At 38.7% G+C, this 21,047-nt stretch overlaps 2 protein-coding genes across 3 annotated transcripts; one reads left to right on the forward strand and one right to left on the reverse strand.

Moving 5' to 3' along the window:
• Positions 1–1,585: 1,585 nt before the first annotated feature.
• Positions 1,586–14,650, reverse strand: LOC109479567 (elongation factor 1-delta-like). Of its 2 annotated transcripts, XM_019781556.1 has the most exons (11): positions 14,579–14,650; positions 12,601–12,751; positions 8,676–8,747; positions 6,483–6,576; positions 5,504–5,673; positions 4,304–4,373; positions 3,824–3,870; positions 3,516–3,531; positions 2,964–3,026; positions 2,584–2,699; positions 1,586–2,100 (listed from the first exon to the last, which is right to left on the reverse strand). In XM_019781556.1, the coding sequence occupies exons 2-11, from the start codon at positions 12,736–12,738 to the stop codon at positions 2,062–2,064; spliced, it is 825 nt and encodes a 274-aa protein (XP_019637115.1). In that variant the 5' UTR covers positions 12,739–12,751; positions 14,579–14,650; the 3' UTR covers positions 1,586–2,061. The 2 variants fall into 2 exon arrangements, with proteins under 2 accessions (XP_019637115.1, XP_019637116.1); XM_019781557.1 differs by lacking the exon at positions 8,676–8,747.
• Positions 14,651–15,457: 807 nt separating this feature from the next.
• LOC109479573 (kelch-like protein 24) lies at positions 15,458–19,503 on the forward strand. The gene is made up of 4 exons (XM_019781563.1): positions 15,458–16,279; positions 16,786–16,965; positions 17,838–18,072; positions 18,714–19,503. The coding sequence occupies exons 1-4, from the start codon at positions 15,490–15,492 to the stop codon at positions 19,501–19,503; spliced, it is 1,995 nt and encodes a 664-aa protein (XP_019637122.1). The 5' UTR covers positions 15,458–15,489.
• The last annotated feature ends 1,544 nt before the right edge of the window (positions 19,504–21,047 follow it).

The following is a 21,047-nucleotide window of genomic DNA, read 5'->3' on the forward strand; positions in this document are numbered from 1 at the left end:
CATATATCACACGCTTATATGTACGCCGCCCTTTGTGATTGTTTGCTGCTAAATGAAAATTATGTAAATTCTAATTTTCTTCCTAAAATCGAAGAATATCCAAGTCAAAGCTTTCTATGATGTTACTTAGTATTACCTACACAAAAGTAGGCATTACGTATTATTTTTTTGACCTGCATCGTACTAGCACTGGGCATATACATGTAGATAGTTATTTCTTGTAGATAATTATGTCCTACAATAGCTCAACAAAATAGTTTAAACAGTATTCTCAGAATCATCTTAACACATGAACAGGCCAATATATGATTTTGTTATTAGTTTTTTCGCAAACAGATCGAGCAAAAAATTGGGAACATACTCACCCTTTTGGTTGACAGAATATATAGTCACTGGTCACAGGTTTACGCTCAAATTGACAGTTACGCCTTCCAAAAACTGCGCCGAACACTTCAAAATAGCTGAAGGACCAGGAATAGCGTAGTAACTATTAGTAACTAAAGGGCTAGGGCTAGCATAACCCTGTACTATAACTATACTAGAAATCGTCCATTCCACTTGGTGCTTTTCTCAGGTATGTAACGTCAAAACAAGTGTTGAATAAAGGCGGACCCAAACCTTTGCCCCCGTTGATAAAGGGTTATTAATATCAATCAATGCGATCAGTACTTCAGATAGGGCGGCCTTGTTGAGTACATAGTGTAAATTTTAACGTGAATGTCAATAGCTCCGTAGAGATGCCCTATAAAAAATGTGTTGTCTGTGTGTGTGGGGGGGGTAATGCATGATGTACAATGTACGTAAACTAGAGTTCCAGGATTTCATACCTTCACCACATCATGCTAAGCGTTATGACTGAGGTAATATAAAGGCTATGCGGCTTCTCGAGTTTTTAGTATGCTGTACAAAAACACACAGAAGGCACCAAAATAATGACTTTGGATCTTGATAAAGATAATATTAAACCAGGCTGCCAAGATATTTCAAGTGGCAAAAGCACTTGAACTCGAAATATTGTAAATCATTTTATATTTGCATTTGCAGTAGCAAAATTTTGCAGTTGGAGAAAAATGGACATGTTCACAGAACTATAAGTTTGCAGTAGCAGCAGGTGCAGAAGGGAGAAAGTTGGCAAATTATTTATTCCTGGTAATGTTAAATTTGGGACAGAAGTGACCACAAAAACCAAGAATATAAAAGTATTGCGAATATAAAGTGATTTACTATACAGTGCTTTGTGTTCCAATTCCATATCCTATACTGTATTGTCAGACAGAAACGTCGACAGAAACAGCTTTTTGTAAAAGCACTTCTGTATCTGTATCAGTATAGCCAGTATAACTGCCCTTCGGCATAACACACCAGCTTCTGTATCTGTATAGCCAGTATAACCGCCCTTCGGCGTAACACACCAGCTATAGGCTAGACTATTTTTTAAATCTATTCAGTTGCTTGCCAATGGGTAATAATTTCCCTGTACACTGGGTAAATACATGTAAACACACATAGTTTTGATTCCAAGCTTTACCTACGTCACATATATTTGTAGTAAACTCTCACATAAAAAACGGACAAACACACAATATGCAGCAGTTGGTGGTACGTTTAATGTCGATGGTCAGCAACAAACATCAGAAAGTGTTGGCCAAGTACAAGAAGGAAACAGAAGGTCTATACGGTCATGTATTAGATCAGTATACCAGAGGAACTTGTGCCATTATTTATGTATCACATATTTGTTGAAAAACTGTAGCTGCGATAGTCATTTTACTAATGGCACTGTCAGCGAAACTAGTCCATTTTTGTTGCTGTTGACATTTTTGTTGGTGTTTTCTTGTAATTTTCACATTCATATTCCATAGTCTTCCAAATGACCTGTTTATATTTCATGAGAAAAAAAAACATATATGGCCATTTGAAGGACTGAAATTTGGAAATAGAAGGAAAATTAATTGGGCCAAAAAAACTAAAGGCTCTCAGTTGTTTTCTTCCTTTATTGTTTAGAGCGGTTGTTGTTGTTTTCTTTGGAGATGGTTTGTTGTCGTGTGCGGGGGGTCCTGTTTACAGCTTGTTGAATGCAGCGATGTCGACACTTTGGACCTGTAAATAAAACAACAACAAGGAAAAATTTAACAAACAGCAAGATTAAGTAAACAGTCCACGATGAGTACAAATTTTGGACAGTTGTACATATGATTTGCAAAATTCAACTGTCTTGTTATATATATATACCAGAAAGGCTTTCTAATACTATTTATTATTATTATTATTATCATCATTAAATTATTATTAGATCCTTGTCCCAGTTTGTTTAATTCTGTTACAGCCAGTTATAAAATCACATGATATCGAAATGTGATAGGGTCCTTCGTGGCTCTTAGGTTGTCCTATACAGCATACGAGCCTGCACGAAAACACTCTTTCTGTTGTATTCTTGGTCAACGTGGCGTAAGTATGTTGTCCGTTGTATGAAGCATTTTTCTCTACACAACATTTCAAAACTACAAACCAGGTATCATCCTTAAATATGCAAATATGACCTCTGTTTTCACGTTTGACTCTTGAATTTGAAGTAAAACTTACATAGTCTTCAAACTCTGTGATCTTCTCCTCCAGGAAGTCTGTTCCAACTTTGTCGTCTTCTACAACACAGCTGATCTGAAGCTTCTTAATGCCATAGGCCAGGGGAACCAGTTTGGCTGATAGGAAGAAAAAAAAGAAGTCAATGACATACATACATTGATTTCATCGGAAAAACTTTCATTCGTTCCAACACGAAGAATTGTTCTCACCTAGAGCTTTTGACCAGTCACTCTGGTCTTCTTTAGTAGACTGACCCAGTGAGACTTGTCACGTGGCTTCTTTGAAGTGTGACGTCAACACTGGGTCACACTTCAGAGAAGCAATTGGAACTTAAGAATGCTACTATCATCTTAAGACATGGAGAGATGCCTGCTACTTACATTGTCCCCATACGAGCCCGTCTGTTGCTATTGACCGAACACTCTTCTCCACCTCAGACATGTCTGTGGGAAACGCAAGACCATTAAAAAATTATCATGAAAGTTCATCTGTGTTGGTGGTAACCATGATAGTAAAACGTTAAACTTTATTCCAACACACAGTTTACAGAGATCAAATTTTCAGCGACCACTGTCGCCTTCATCAGGATAATTAATGACCAATCACTTCACAACGTGATCTCGCAGATCTGAGAGTTACGGTTTACGGTACTCTCGCGAGATGTGAAGTGATTGGTCATTAATTATCCTGATGAAGGCGACAATGGTCGCTGAAAATTTGATCTCTTTAAATCGTGTGTTGGAATAAAGTTTTTCAAGTAAAAAATTACTTTGATAATTATGTTTTAATCCCAGGTATCAAACATATAGGTCTGAACTTATATTGTTATGTTCTGGGCTATGTAAGAAAAAAATACAACAACAACAATAACAAAAAAGACAGTGTCACATTCTAAACTGTTAATAATGAAACAAATATTCTAAAGAACCCACCTGTTTCATCGTCCCACTATGATGTTGTCAGGTACAGTGAAGATGGAAAAGAGTAAAAAAGAAATTGTTAACATCAGATACTTGTACTTGAACATTGTTTTTGTACTTAAAAAAAAAACAACAACAGTACTGTTACATTGTACATTAGTGTTGAAATACAGAACAACATTTGGGGGGCTTCGAGATTTGCTGCTTCTCATAAACTTGCAGCAATCGGTGTATATTTAAGTATACAGACAGAGGTGTGTACAAATCTTAATATGAATAAGTTGTTACATCACAGTATATGTAAAGTAACAAGAACTAACCGGTTTGACATCAAGAACAATCATGGACTTCGCTATGAGAGCTGGCTCTGAAAAACAACAGGAAATTATGTCAGTACACAAACAAACAAACAAACAAAAAACATAAGTATTCCCGAGTTACATGTATCTGGGGAACAACAAAAAACGCAAACACAAAAGGTCAGCTCCAGTCACGTAAGAACCCCCCACGAAGCCCATTTCTGACCATCACAATGCCCATCAGTAAGACAACCTGCCTGCCAAAAATCGTGAACCACGGACCATGCCTTCACACTTTATCGTGCATAATCTGCCAAACAGTGCCAAAACGATTTCATAGCCTTCTTTAGAAGGCAATAACCTCATCAGGTTGGTGAATGATTAAATCATTAAGTTTTTTCAAAACCATTTGTTTAACAAGAGTTGATGTTTTGATGACCGCCTGTCATCGTCATTAGGGCATTTATTATTTTATGGCTTATGCTGATCCAAGAGACTTACTTTTAGACTTCTTCTCCTGGTAGGCCTTGAGTCTTTCTTGTTTAAGTTTCTCTGCTGCTGCATCTGCCTCCTGAAGGAAGATACAAAGATAGTCATTGAAGCAAATAAAACATGATGTATCCTCAAATAAACATCGGATTCAGATAATAATAATGGTTTTTATTGTCCATAATAATGGTTTTTATTGTCCAAACAGTACCCGTGCAGTCGCAGCCTTTAACGGCTGAATTGATGCAGGGTATCACATAATAATCAATACAAATCACAACAAACAAGTAATACACATATAATACATATATTATATTTGTCGCAAGGGTCTGTGCAGCTGCCATTCGGCGCCACAAGGTGACCTCAATACGACTTTCCTCAACCAAAGTTAGGTACCCATTCACACCTGGGTGGAGTGGGGAAAGTCGTGTAAAGTGCCTTTCCCAAGGGCACAACGTCGGGGTGCATGTCCAGACATGTCCCGGGTACGACTCGGGTTCGAACCCGGGTCTCCCGGTTCACAGTCGAATGATCTACCACTACGCCACCCAACGCCACAGATTAATACATGTATGATGTAGAACATAAACCAACAAGAGATACAGACATTCACTAGTATTCACACAAGATTTTGGGTTTACGTTCGGAAGTAAATTATTCTGACAAACCTAACAGTGGTCACTGAAAATTTGATCCTTGTGTACACTTTGTGTTAGAATAAATATTAGCATCATACTATGTTATTAACTACCAGCCAGTATTCTAGCCAGCATCGGTCTTTTCGTCATTTGATGGAAATTTGCCACTGATGACAGACGAAAATTTTGCCTTATGCATATGCATGATCTTTGATGGACAAAAAACATTGCGAAGATTTATACACAGAACTTTCATCAAACTAAGCTTGGATTAACAGCAAAATTTGCCGACAAAATGCAGGAAACAGCATATCAGAGGGTCTAGATTTTAAAATTGTCCCCAAGAAACTCCAAGGATTGTGGCATAGCTTGACATTATGTTACGTCAAACAAAATTGAAATGACAGAAAAAAATTCAGGTATAGCTAGAACACAGATGAACTTTCATAACAATCTCCTCACATCATCACTGCCAAATAATGTTGCATCAAACAAAATTGAGATAGCAAAAAAAATTCAGGATAGCTAGAACACTGCTACCAACACAGATGAACTTTCATGATAATTTTCTCACATCATCACTGCCAAACAGGTCAATGTCATCATCATCATCATCATCATCCTCATCCTCCTCCTCCTTCTGGACTGGTTTGGCAGGTGAGTTGGTCGGAGCGGCACCGCCCCTCTCCAGTGAGACCACCCGGGACTCCAGTTTTAACACAAGTGCCTTCAGATCATTCGTTACTGTGTTCAAGTGGAGCAAACAATGGAAAACGTTATATTAGTTGTGGAAGTCAGCATTCAATGTTTAGGCTACATCAATTTAATTTGTTGTTTCTCAGATTTTTTTCAGAAAAAATATGAAGCGACAGGGCGAATTAAAAAAAAAAACAGGCCAAGGCACCCCATGATAATCGGAAATTTTACAATATGAGCAATGAAGTGAACATACCAGGCTGGTTTATAATTAAAACAATTATAGATTTTGAACTTTTAATGAAACAAAATTGCACTGTTACATTGAAAAACTTGAACAACTAGGAAGAAAGGGACTTTCTTCAACTGTTGGGGCCAAAATATGTCTTTCATTGAGCATTTTGCATTTAATTTTTTTAGAACCAAAAAATTTTTTAAAATTTTTTTTGCAAATCAGAAAAAAATGGACAGGGCGAATCCGAGAAACAACAATTTAAATTGGTGTGGCCTTATCTGTATAAACAAAAAGTAACAAAATTGAGAAATGACAAAAACAAATGGACATGAACCATGTACCAGTCAGATCTCATTCTAACGTGTGTAATTTTGTACCATGTATGTGTAAAAAATATGTGATTGTATAATTATAGATTTATTAGGACTTTGAATCAACTTGATTTTTTATATAGATTTTGTCTTACCTCATATCTCATGACCTCAATGAAAATTTGATTTGAGCTTTTCATGAATTGAGAATGGTTCAAACAAACAAACAAACAAATATAAAAAACAAACAAACGAAAAAACAAACAAACAAACAAGCAGATCAAGAGGTAACAGTGATAGAAGACTTTTACTTTTCCTTAGATCCTTGTTTTCCTGTTCCAGAGTTGAGAGTCGGGCGAAAACCTCGGTACCTCCCACACTGGTGCCCACCTGGAGTCCCTCACCCTGGAGGTAAAGAACACGACATGCAACTTAAGAAAAAAAACCCAAGACATCTACAGAACTCTTCTGAGTCTTCAGCATTGCAAGGCTGTACATAATATTATGAATCTGAAAACATATCACTATATTTTATCAAAAATAATATGGTAGTATGTTCTCATGATGTTGAAATTGTGCTAATCACACTTGTAAAGAAGCTCATCTGAACTACTGACTGTAAAAGAAAATAAAGATCATACAAGATATATTATCTGTAATTTCTAACTAAAAAAAAATATACATTTGCAGTGTCCTAACATACATTTGTAGGACTATGTATACTAGTATGCAAAACTATAGTTATGTTACCCCTACCTTCTATAACTACATGTATGTAGAAAATAACAAAAAATAATTTCAATATATGACTTCTACGTTCTAGACAAATTCATGATTGTGACTCTAAACAGACATACATGTACATGTAAATTTTGAAGACGGCATCTATATCTCTAGTGCCAACTGACAACTGTACAATACTGGTACATATAATACTAGTGGTATATACTGAATACATGTACTAGTAATAGTAGATAGCTATTGTACTTGGAGTAGTAAATTAGTCATGATCAGAGACAAGGTATAAACATTATACCAACATGCAGATTTTTGCTCTAATGCTGAAGTAGAGAAGCACATGCAGCAACAGTGAAACTACCAGGCTCTACCCACATCATCTAACTCCTTTTACCCAGAATAGGTGCAAGACGCTATCCACGAGTGGATACTGTCTTTGTTGGTCGGTTGGTTAGTTATAGCCTCTAACAAGCTTTGGAAAGTGGCCAGAAAGATTAGGCCACACCAGCAATTTAAATTTTTGGTTCTCGGATTCACCTCTTCATTTTTTTTCCGATTTGCAAAAAAAAAAAAAAAGATTCTGGTTCTGAATCAACTCAAAAATGCTCATATTTTGCCCCAAACAGTTGAGGAAAGTCCTTTTCTTCTACTTGTTACAGTTTTTCCATCTATCAATGCATTGGTTTGATTAAAAGTCCAAAATTCATGCATTGTTTGAATATTAACCCAGCCTTTTGTGTTGACTTCATGGCTCGTATGGTAGCATTTGGGGCCATAATAGGATACCTAGACCTGTTTTTTTTCGCCGTTGCTTCATATATTTTTCCGAATAAATCAGAGAACCAATAAATTAAATTGGTGAGGCCTTACAAATAGTCAGATAACATGCCAGAGGTTCACGGTAAGAGAACAGTTTGCCGCTGCTACTAGTAGATAGCAATTAGTGAAAGAACGTAGCGACATCTTACAGGCCTCGGGAGCGGCAAACTGTTCTTAACGCGGACCAACTCCCCTGGCATGTTATCTGTCTATTTGGCCAATTTCCATAGCCTGGGTATCGTCAGGATTTTGCTCCACTATGCTACAAAAAAAATCAATTTTTTTGAGCGGAGCGGAGCGAAATCTGGATGGTACCCAGGCCACAATTTCTACTCTTTCGAGCCACTTCACGAAGCCTGATAGATGCTAGGTTGGTTACAACTCTGTTATTCCAAAAGATCACCAGGCCACATCAATTTAATTTGTTGTTTCTCAAATTTCCCAATTTTTTTCTGATTTACAAAAAAAATATACTAAAGATTTAAGGTTCTGAATCAACTCCAAAATGCTCAATGTAAGACATATTTTGGCCCCAACAGTTGAAGAAAGTCCTTTTCTTCCTAGTAGTTAAATTTTTTCAATGTAACAATGCAACTTTGGTTCATTAAAAGTTCAAAATCTAATTGTTGTAATTATAAACCAGCCTGGTATGGTCACTTCTAAAATTTCCGGCTATCATACGGGTGCCTTGGACAGTTTTTTTTCGCCCTGTCGCGTCATATTTTTTCTGAAAAAATCTGAGAAACAACAAATTGAATTGTTGTGGCCTCAGCTTAAAAAATTGACAGTGTACTGAGCAAAAGGAGTTAGAAGGATACACTACACTACACAGCTAGCTATGCTTTAGGCTCTACAGTGCGTTACTGAAGATTAGCATGGGTGGGTGGGGTGTGTTTGTACATTTGTACGTGCGAGGTGGTTAAGAGAGAAGGTGGTGTACTACTCACAGGAAAACTGAGGGAGTTTTGAATGTTCTGGCGTGCCCGTGCAATCTCATTTAGAATGCTACTGGTGCCCTCCTAGAGGGGGAAACACAGCAAGGTCCATAAGTAGGGAGAATTCAATGATCATATTCCCAATATGGCCAAATATTCCAAGTATAGTTGCAACAGTGATTGGGTAAAAACAAAAAAAAAACGGAATTTTTAACTCTTACATTTGTAAAGTGAAGCTGCATTGATTTGAATTGATTGTGTCTATTTGTTGTGTACATAAAGCACTTCAATATTGACTTTTTGTGACAAATATTGTATAAATTCAGTATTTTCCTGTCTTGCATACTAGTAAAGTAAAAAAACAATATGGCCAAATAATGGGTATGCGTATGCTGTACATTTTCATCAGTACAATGTATATTTTCTATATTATTTCATATTTCAAATCTCACTTTGAATTATGAGTAACTGAAATAGCATTGCAGGGAAATTTGGTAACCCTTGAGTTGGTAGCTGTCTCCCTTTTTAAAATCTTTGTGAAAATCTACTTTTTGGAAGCAAAATTTAAAAGCCAACTGCCAGAATTTTGTAACACCTTATATCCAGACTAACTACATGTAAGTCCACCAGAGCTCTGCATATTATGTCATTCTCAGAGAGGAGAGCACACAAAAATCATGCATTCACAATTCACAATGTACATGTCACAATATGCAGTACACACTCACATGCAGGGCAACACCAATGCATTGTCTTGGTTCCCATACATTTTAAGCCAAAATTCAGCATTTTAAAACCTGATAATGTATTTTCACTGAAACTGTGTTCGTGCCATTTAATTACACTACCAAAAATGTTTTTTTCTTGTTTTTCTTGCACAAAGAAATGGTATCTTGTAGCAAGAAAATTATTCTTTGAACAAGAAATTTAAGTATCCCCGTAGCAAGAAAATTCAAGAAACTGTGGCAAGGAAACGATTCTGTCCACAAGAAAATATTTCTTGAACTACGAGCTAACTGTTTTTTCACTGAAACTGTGATCGTGCCATTTAATTACACTACCAAAAATGCTTTTTTCTTGTTTTCCTTGTACAAAGAAATGGTATCTTGTAAGTTGTAGCAAGAAAATTATTCTTTGAACAAGAAATTAAAGAATCCCCGTAGCAAGAAAATTCAAGAAACTGTGGCAAGAAAACGATTCTGTCCACAAGAAAATATTTCTTGAACTAAGAGCTAACTGTTCTTGAAGCAAGAAAACCATTCTGTACACAAGAAAAGATTTCTTGTAGCAGAAAAAAAATTACTGTAAACTTTCTATAGGTATAGACCTTTTCTTCTGACTCATTTGATGCCTGGTTTTCTGGATCAGCATGTTTGAAATCTGGGAACCAAGAAATAAAATTGATGATGCTGGTTTGCAGCCATAGCATTTGCCACCCACAATGCAGACATCACAACACATGTACACAAGAGTATGTACATGCATGCATTCTCTTATAGTAAGCATTACACACCACTATAGACAATGTATGGCAAATACATAATTACATTACGAAATGTAAGTAGTTATACCTGTAACGTTCATGTCAACATGGGCATAAATGTACAGTTTTTGTAGTGAGTTTCCTACATGTAATTCTTAAATAAATGATGAAGTACTTAAGCTAAGTGTTACTTAAATACATGTAACATAAATATGGGGATTGAAGGGGTCAGGATCAATTCTTTTTTTCAACGAAGAAGCTAATAAACCCCTTTAACACTCCTTAGTACTTGTGCATTGGATTCCTATCTATAGTACTACTAGTGGCCAGTTAACGACCTTGCCAAAAAGGTCACAGTTAACAGGTGGTCACTAGTATAATACATGTATTTGGGGGTCAACAACTACCGTAATCTAGCTTTTATCTTGAAAGTTCATCTGTGTTGGTAGAAGTCATTATGCAGCAAGATTAAACTGTAATTTCCAACACAGTAGTTTACCATATACAGTGTCAAGGACAGACTTCCAAGGGTCCGTGTAAGGAAACCTATATTGGAGAGACTGAAAGATCCCTCAAGGCTAGGTTCTTAGAACACAAACGACCTAGCTCGAATACTTGGAAGGTCTAACAACATATACATATAGAGTCGCCTGGTCATTCAGTGTCACTGAACAAAGTAAGAATCCTGGACTCAGAACCGGATTTCTTTGCACAAGGGATTAAAGAGGCCGTCTACATCAGGGCATTGCAACCATCCTTCAATAGAGACGGGGGGCGCCACAGACTTTCTGCAACCTACATGTATGATCCACTGCTCACGGAGTCACGTGTGTTATCTGCGTGACGTCACGGAAGCGGTGGATTGTTCATTCCTTGACAAAGACTGGAGTTGTACAGTCGAAAATTTGGGTGAGTCCAATTTCTTGTGTTGGAAATTACAGTTTAATCTTGCTGCATAACTAATCTAGCTGTTACCATAGCCTTTCCCTGTAGTAATATCACCCTGTAACCGTAGGAAGCTTACAGAAACAGATTTTCCTCCTTTCTTCTTGTTGGAAGTTTCCGGCGGAGGTGATTTCAGGTTCTGGGCCTGCTTGCCCCTCCCACCCTTCCTCTCCCCAGTAGACTTCTCCACTTTTTCTGGCTTTTCCTGCTTCTTGTTTTGCACAAGTTCTTCGCTAGGTGGCGCTACTACCTCTGCCGGTACAACCTCGGCATTGGAAGGACTGCTGTCCGATTTGTTCTTTTTCTTCTTCAGGGTCCGAATTACAAGCAGCGAAGTTAGAGAAAGAAAGAGAGAAGACAAGGAGGAATAGAGTGAAGGGTTAGTAGTGGTAATTCTAGCTACATGAACAGCAAAGGAGACACCATAGAAGTTGTTAGTTAACTATGAAAGAATCTGCATATTGTACATGTATACTTGACGGGTTTTAGCCCATGTGTATTTTGACATATTAATATTTTTTTCAATTACATGTATTACAAATTAACACATCTCTTACCCACCATAGGCAGATGAATTTCCTTGTAAAAAAACTTGTGATAATGCTGAATTTGTTAAATATACAGGAGCGCATCTTCCTTGTAAAGTCACCAGGAAAAGTACATACGACGTGCATGGATAGTCTGACTGAGTGATACATCTAATATCTTGGTTGCTGCATACAGGCTACTCACCCGGTTTCTATTTTTCCGCTTCTAGCAAGCAGAGGGTAGCAAGGAGAGAGTTGGAGTCAGGATCAGGGCGGCTTAGTTGTGTTGGCATTACAACCGCATGCAGCATCTTCTACTAGTAATGCATGTAACTACTTACATTTGAATGTATAAGTACCATTATGAACTGATCAGTGTTGAGAGGCACACACACATATACCAACAAATGCACGGACAAACACACACACACACACACCAACAGAACCAAGGACCTTAGAAGCTCCTTAAACAGAACACAGCTTTCTTAACATACAAGTACCATATTTGAGATACTTTTGCTGCATGCATTGGAAACCTTTTAGTTTTAAAGAAAAAATAGCAGCACTGGCCAGTGTGGATTTGGCTGCACAGTGTATATTGGGGATTGCAAAAACATACACAGACATGCCAAAAGTTTATTGCAATTACATCACCAGTCAACTTAACTTTATACGTATACTAACTTCTACTATTATAATTTGACAGAACCATTTATATTCACAGAACTACCAATAGGAGCTCAGCATTCCCTCTATCACTATGGAAACCAGTCATCACATCCTCCATCACCATGGTAACAGAAAGTTCTCAGTTATAACAATAACTAGTCCATGTACAATGAAAATATTGTCAGTACATAATGCAGAAAAAAATTATTAATAGGTAGAATGTTCGTAGTTGACCATAAAGCTTCTAGGGGCCTGTCCTGTCAAAGGGCAGCTAGAAGTGTAATGTGGCCAGGCTAACTTTGACCCAACTGACCTTGACCACGAGTCCGGAGTGCTGGTCAGCGAGGTGTTGCTGGTACCTGTACTCCGCCTCCTCCACACGGAAGCGGTCAAACCAGACAGGCTCCACACTGTCCATGTTCTGCGGGGTGAGCGTGTTGGGGACCGTCATGTTGCACTCGGAGCTACAGACGGAGAGAGCAAAATGTGTGTTAAAGATTTGAAATGCTGTAGTACAGACTTTGTTTGCTTTTTTGATATTCTTTGTTCTTATGTCTGGATTTAAATCTGATGGGTGAGGTGAGTAGAGAACACAAGAGGAAAGTGCTCTATCAGGCCTCAGAAGCAACAACAAAATGGTAGAAATTACTTAGTAGCCAAATTAGATAGACAGTGTTCTCACTAGGCTGTTTGAGTGTATGGGCCCCCTACACTGTCTTTCAACAAGTCAGAAATTGCAAATCTTTGATAATATTTATAATTTGATCTCAGAATGAAGCTATACAGGGAAAACATCAATTAAATAATTTTATCCTCAAAATATCTCAGAGGGTTACGAGCTTTAAAATATTTCACAGAGACTTAGACCCTAGGCTTTAGCCAAAGTCACGTCTTTCAGATTTAGAGTGTGGCTAGTACTGTACACCATGTGCATTGTACATCTAATATACAAAATTTTGTATGACAAATACATGACTATCTAGAGAATTTTTTGCCATCAGTAACTGCAATCATACAATAGAAGAGGCCAGGCCTTAAACTTTAAAATTAAAAGTGGACAGATACTACTTACTAGTACTAAATGGAATGAGTCAAACAGACTAATTGTAATAGTTTTACATGTATATTTTACATGCTGATTAGGATATTGATTAGGATTAATATTATAATCTTCATCAGTTCATCCTCAAGCTTAAAACCAAATTCAACACTACAGAAATCAATAAAAAAACAAACATGCTAGCATTATAAGGAAGTAAGATTTCTGCAAGTATTTTGAATATAATTAGTTTTATTATTTAGTACACTTAATCTGGTGACCTTATTTGGAAAACCAGTTCTGTTCTATAGATAATAGAGACAGACGGGACAGACATGAAATCTTTCTGAAAATATAACAGAGAAACATCAGTGTAAAATATCATAAATATGTATCTAGATGTAACATTAGACAAACATTGAAACTATAATTTCCAAAGTATAATTTTCCATATACAGAAAAATTAGATTAGGCCACACCAATTTAATTTCTTGGTTAATGGATTCGCCCGCTTCATTTTTTTCTGATTTGCAAAAAAAAAAAAAATTCAGAATCAACTGCAAAATGCTCTTATTTTGCCCTGGACAGTTGAAAACAATTCTTTTCTTCCTAGTTGTTACAGTTATTCCATCTTTCAATGCAGTGGTACATGTATCATTAAAAGTTCAAAATTCAATGTGTGAATTTTGAACCAGTGTGTTGACTTCATGGCTCCTATCATACCATTTTGGGCCATAATAGGATGCCTAGGCCTGTTTTTTTTTTTTCGCCCGCCCTCTCCATTATTTTTCTAGAAAAATCCGTTAACCAAGAAATTAAATTGGTGTGGCCTTATTGTATTATACCAGATCATGTATATGCAGGTTAGTGTAGTGCAGGTATAAAATTTTTCTGATGTCTTCCTGTACCTAACTTGCACTAGTCCACGTACTGGGTTTATATGTAGTACATGTAGGTGTACATAGATTCTTATTTTCTGCATTGACTGTTGCCATATTGTCATATTAAACATCTTTTTTAAAATGCGGTTTTTGAACACTCAGCTCAGAAAGTCAGATTGCATGGCATGTCGTCAGCAAATAGATGAAACACGATGATTTTTAGCAAGTAAAAATACCAATAAAATGACTATCTTAAGACGTATTGTCAATAAATTAAAACAAAAAGTTCCTCAGAAATGTCTTCGTAATTATAAGACACAGGGGACTGTCTTATGTTCCGGGAAAATCGAAGAAAAGACGGAATTTTTCACCTGGTACAGCTGACCACGACTTCCAAGATGGCTGGCACTTGCGAAAGAGGATGAACACGTGAAGGATTAGTCCATTCTCACATAGGGAGGTTATACTTTTTAGGAAAGTTATTACTACAAGATAATATAAAAAAAACATTCACTTTATTCATAAAAGTAGTAATAAAATAATTTTTAATATGTAGTTTTAATATACAATTCTATAATTCATATTGGATTTATTTTAAAAATACCCCTATATTCAATAGTGGCTTAACCTAAAGGTCATTCCATCGCCATGACCTTTAGATCATACGACTTGAATAAATAGGGGAGGAAAGACCTTTGTAGCAGCTGTTCAAACATTTTACGTTTAATACCCAAGGCTTTTTTCTGTTCAAAACATACATATATTCTCGGTATGTACTAAATATTCTCCGTAAATTTATAGCTCTAATACTTTGTGTGAAATAAACATGTTTACATTATCTCTTTAAAGGGCAATAAAGTTTGGGTCCCTTTTTTATGTGTGGACTCGTCTGAGCAAAAACAACATGATCATTTCGCCACAAGTACGGGAAAAATGGGCTTTGTTTGAGGTTAGTGACTAGAATATGTATTACAAAGGAACTCCTGGTATCATAAACTTCACTTCATAACCTAGACTAGTATAGTACACCTCTGAAGATATGTAATATTACTTTCTTAACGATCAAGAAATTCTTGATTATTATTATAAAGTGATAAACAAAAGGAGGGGGGGCATTATTTGTAGTATTCTCAACATGGTACTATTTAGTATTACAGTACATAAGTGATTACTTAATACTAGTAATAACTTTGTTATCACTTCCTGAAAACTAATATTTTTGTTGCTTCTTTTGCCACAGGTGTTTTTAGTTACTACAGTAGCAGAATTATAAACTGAAGCAATGGCATCACCAGAAAACGACCCACAAAATAACCCAGGAAACTGGGAAGAGCACAACTTTGCTGTCAACAACTCTGACACAACTGACCCTACTTCAACTGGACAACAACAACAACAACAACAACCAAGCGACAATCATGATACCCAGCCTTATGACGATAGCTACACCATACAAGACTCTAGGTTAAGTACAGAACTCCACAAGGGACTGGGAAAACTTTACAGCAGTGGTCTCCTCACGGACGTGGTTCTAAAAGTCGGTAAAGAGCGTTTTTCCTGCCATCGCAACGTCCTGGCTTCTGTTAGCCCGTATTTCTTCGCCATGTTCACCAACGGATTGGCGGAGAGCCACCAGCGAGAGGTCGAAATCACGGGAATCGACGCGGGAACCATGAAGAAGATTTTGTCATACATCTACACGACGGAGGTCGAAATAACGGAAGATAACGTCGAGAGGTTGCTCGTAGCGGCGAACATGCTCCAACTGACAATGCTGGTGGAAGACTGCGGGAACTTCATGTTTGAAAGAGTGAGCAATTCCAACTGTATAGGGATGTGGATTTTTGGTGACACGCACAACTCTTCGATGCTGAGAGACGGCGCTCGACAGTGGATCAACTTCAACTTCGACACAGTGCGTAAAGAAGAGGAGTTTCTACACATGGACCAGGAGAGATTGATGGACATTATCTTCTCAGACATGTTGGAGGTGGAACGAGAAGAAATCGTGTTTGAGGCTGCGATGAGCTGGCTCAAGTATGACGTCCCTCAGAGGAAACAGTATACAGCAGGTAGAGTGTTTTATAAACATGTATTTTAGTATTTTTACTTATTTGTTGGTTCTCAGATTTTTCAGGAAAACATGAAATGAAAAAATATAAAAACAAGCCTAGGAATCCAAAAGCTATGATAGTAGCCATGAATGCACCATACCAAGCTGGTTTAAACTTTTCATCAAACCAATAATTATTCATTGATACTGATAGATGGAAAAGCTGTAACTATGAAGACAAGTCCAACTTTCCTGCTTGGGCCAAAATATATAAAGCATTTTGGAGTTGATTCATGACATGAATCTTTGTTTTGTGTGTGTGTGTGTGGGTGTGTTTGTGTGTGTGTGGCAAATCAGAAAAAAAAATGAAGCAGGTGAATCCGAGGACCAATTTATCAAATTGATGAGGCCTAAGCTGCCTTTTGTCTGTTTAATTTGATCAGGTCACAATATGCACGCAGTATGGGTTTGTGGGTGAAGTCTGCCATCTCTGATTGCCTAATGCTGTTGTCTCCTTTTTTTTAGATGTCCTGAAGTACGTCCGGTTGGTTCTCCTGCCGCCTGACTACCTGTTTGACCGTGTGGAGAAGGAAGAACTGGTCATGTCCAGTCCAGAGTGTGTCCAGTATCTGGACAGGGTCAAACAGTTCCACATCCTGAAGGACAGACGCAACAAGCTCAACCTTAACACCATTCCTAGGCTCGGTGAGAATCGTCCTTTACTCTACATCTTTTGAACTGTTCTCCAACTCAAAATTTGACTCACCGGAATTTTCGACTGAATCACTCAGTCTTCCTCAGCCATCTGACCCAAATGCTGTGGACACATGATTTTTCCCACGTGTGACGTCAGCAAAGAGGCCATATACATCAGGGCACTTCAACCATCGCTCAACTGGGACGGGAGGTGATATCGACTTCAGACAACCTTTGACCCTTTGCTGACGTCACACGTGGGAAAAATCATGTGTCCACAGCATTTGGGTCAGATAGCTGAGGAAGACTGAGTGATTCAGTCAAAAATTCCGGTGAGTCAAAGTTTGAGTTGGAGAACAGATTAAATATAATCTTTCGTAATGTAATTTACCAACTCAGATGAACTTTCATGCTGATGTACATCTTTTGTTTAAAGAACAACTACGATAGGGATCACGACAGTCGGTCGCTAGGGTATTCTTTCCCATTGCTAGGTGCATTCAGAAAAGATTGTGTTACGTAGACACAATATTTGGGCTATCCATAGAAAACAGAACAGTTGAAATTAAACAAGATATTATGGAAGGGAAATTTTCCTTACAATAATATGTGATTATTGTCTAACATACCACTAGTGTTAACTTTTACGTTGAACAGCTAAGTTTCGTTCAATTGAATGATGGTTATTTTTGGGATTTTGAAGTGGCATATTTTCAGCCAAACATCGTTTAAGATTGGTAGGTTTGGCAGGTCCTGACCTGTACACATGTACCTACACCTCAGTACTTAGTACCTGTACCAAATGTACCTGATGTTAAGTTTAGGTTTGAAGCCCTAGCACAGTAGTTTAATGATTAATTTTCATTGTATTTTCTCTACAGGCATGTTCAACACAGATGCCATCGTGTGTGTGGACCTAAAACCTCGCGAGAACACAGAAGGGGGAGACAACCAGCATGTGGTGGACTGCTACAACCCCCTGGACAAGAAGTGGGCATGCCTGCCCCCCCTGCCCAAATCTGTCATGTTTCCTGGGGTGGTCACAGCTGTCATTAACACTCTCTACGTGGCTGGGGGGACATTGAAGAATGAGACGGTCTCCAACGATCTCTACAGGTGGGGATTGACTATAATGTCAGCAGAGCGTACTGCACCTGCACAAAACCCGTAATGTGACTATTTTTGTATACTAGTAGCACTTTAGCAGAACGTCTCTGTTTATATTTGTGCATTCAAGGATCAACATTTTCAGTTACATGTATGTTGGAAAACTTATCATTGGGCACACCTACTTTGTATTTGATTTTGTTCGTTCTCGGATTTTTTTCAGAAAAAAAAAATGAAGCGACAGGGCAAAAAAAATGAAAACAGACTTAGGCATCCTATGATATCCTCAAAATGATATGATAGGAGCCATGAAGTCAAGGTACCAGGCTGGGTAATTTGTACTGTCTGTCATTTAAACAATGAATTTTAAACTTTTAAGCTAACTGCTGCATTGATACATATAGATGGAAAAACTGTAACAACTCTGAAGAGAAAGGGCTTCCTTCAACTGTTGGGGTCAAAATATGAGCATTTTGGAGTTGATTCAGAGGCTGAAATGTTTTTTTTTTTTTAAATCATGAAAAATTAAGCAGGCGAATCCGTTAAACTACAAATTAAATTTGTGTGGCCTGAAGAAGCAACAAAATAGATTTGTGCAGTGTAAGAGTTATTCATTGTACATCTAACAGAATGTTACAATTACTTTCCAGATATGACATACTGAAGAATGAGTGGGTGCAGGAGCCTTCCATGTTACACCCTCGTACACAGTTTGGGCTGGTCGCCTCGTGTACACATCTCTACGCTATCGGCGGGGACAGCAACGGTACCAGTCTGTCTAGTGTCGAGGCGTACCACCTCGTCAAAAAGGAGTGGCAGGAGCTTTGTCCCTTGCCCAGGAAAATGCGTTGTCACTCCACTGTGATGTTTAACGGCGTCATTTACGTGTTAGGTGGGGAGGTCGAAAATGTCCTCATGCAGCGTACGTTGTCGAACCGCGTGTACAAGTACTTGCCCAATCTCGACCGCTGGTTCGAAGATCTTCCCATGCAGATCCCTCGTGCCCTGGCCATGGCAACGGTGCTAGACAACGCCATTTACATCATGGGTGGGTTCGCAGAACTCACGCAGAATTGGCTAAGCTTTTCCGACCCAGAACACGTCCTAAGCGCAACCGAAGTCTTCCGGCCGCAAGAAAACTATTGGTCGTTCGGACCACACCTTCCGAAGGAAATCTGCGCAGCAGGGATCGTCACCTTGAAGAACAAGATCTTCGTTCTTGGGGGGGAGGGGGAGGGTGACTTTTGGAACCATATCTTGATGTACGATCCGGAGCTTGCGTACTGGACGGTGTTGCCGGACGTTTTGCCCGAATACGTCAGCAGTTTTGGGTGCGCGGTGGTGAAGTTCCACAACCTGGCCATGATCGAGGAAGTGAAGTGGTACAGAAGTGAGGAGATGCCTTGGATGTCTCAGAATCAGAGGGTGGTGGGGCTGTGAGTTAAGCCTCGGTCACAACCCGCCGTACGTGCTTCTGCGCGCTGTCTACGTGCAAAAACGTGGGCAAACGTAGGGCATCCGTGCGTGGTGAGTACCACCTCCGTACGGAATCCTACGGATTTTGGAGCACGCAGACACGCCGTAGAACTTTAAGTGCATGTAAAACTTTTTCTATGTGCGGTCTGCGGATTCACCACCCGTATGTGCGTGTCGTACGGAAGAAGCACGTGTGAGTACGGCCTCCTTATGGTAAAGTTGCAATCTCACAGAGATCGTACGTTGTAAGAACGTACAACTCACTTACCACTTGCACAACGAACGATGCACGCAACCCCTCACGGCCAGACGTGGCGTGCAGACCCCACTCTTACACCTTGCGAAACCGTGCGAGTGACGTGCGTCGACGCCACTCCCTCCCCACGTTTTCAGAAAAAACGTAGCCTCCCGTGTACGGCGGGTTGTGACCAAGGCTTAAGTCAAGGGGAGGGATCTACAAATCGGGTTTGTTATCTGTAGAAAACCAGACATCCAGCAGATTTTAATTTACTTCCCTTCCCACATTTTTACAGTTTTAATTCATTTGAACTAGAAAGGCAACACGTGCAGTTATTCATTGTAAGTGTTAACTTCGAAACACAATGTGTGACAATGTACAAGTACATTGTAGATGTACATGCCTCAGAAAAATGCAGTTATCTGAAGGCAATAACATTCCCAATATTGGTCAACTGCACTACAAACATAATTGTTTCTGAAAATTTTTATTGAACTGAACCAAACAAGCAACATACATTGAGATACATGTTATGTATACAAATGTTAGCTTAATAAAGTGTTTTGAGTATCGTTTACCATAATGCCATGTAAAATACAATCATTTATCTCAAAACTACAAACAATAAACTTGTTTTTACCTTATTTTTATAGTGAGCTTACCGGTAGATATTTTCTGTGTGTGCCAGAGTACATATGTGTAACTGTTGTCAGGGCTCGAAATACCCGGTGGCGCACTGGCGCGGCGCCACCTGATTTTGCTTGGCGCCACTTATTCCTAAACTCAGGTGGCGCAGCGCGCCACCTATAATTTGCGTGGATCGAGCCGCTAATCGCATGGATCGGGCCCCATTGTCGGCACAATCTTGTGAATTGTCGATGAATTGTCGATCTCGCCATGACGCCACAAAGAAAACGTTCTCATTGGTAGAAAATCAGACACCTCGCTGGCGTTTCACAACACAATTTTCATGTAAACAACTCCGACTGTCCTTGTTTACATGCAAAGCGCGCCGATACAAAATCCTGCCGGCCGCCCGACCGACCGCATGCGACGCTAAGTTTTCGGCGGCTCGGCGGAAAAATAATCCATCCCCAGAAGAAATTTTACGCATGAAAATAACAACTACAACTTGTTTTCGTCGTTATATGAGTTTCTGAGGCCGTAAAATGTTAAAACGGTTGAAATTTGTCGGAAAAACAGCTCGAAAGACAGAATGAAAATGGCCGACGCTGCTTCCAACAATGTGGTCAAAGGTGAAGATAGCATC

This window comes from Branchiostoma belcheri, unplaced genomic scaffold (genome assembly GCF_001625305.1).
Source record: "Branchiostoma belcheri isolate BF01 breed outbred unplaced genomic scaffold, Haploidv18h27 scaffold49, whole genome shotgun sequence".
NCBI lineage: Eukaryota > Metazoa > Chordata > Leptocardii > Amphioxiformes > Branchiostomatidae > Branchiostoma > Branchiostoma belcheri.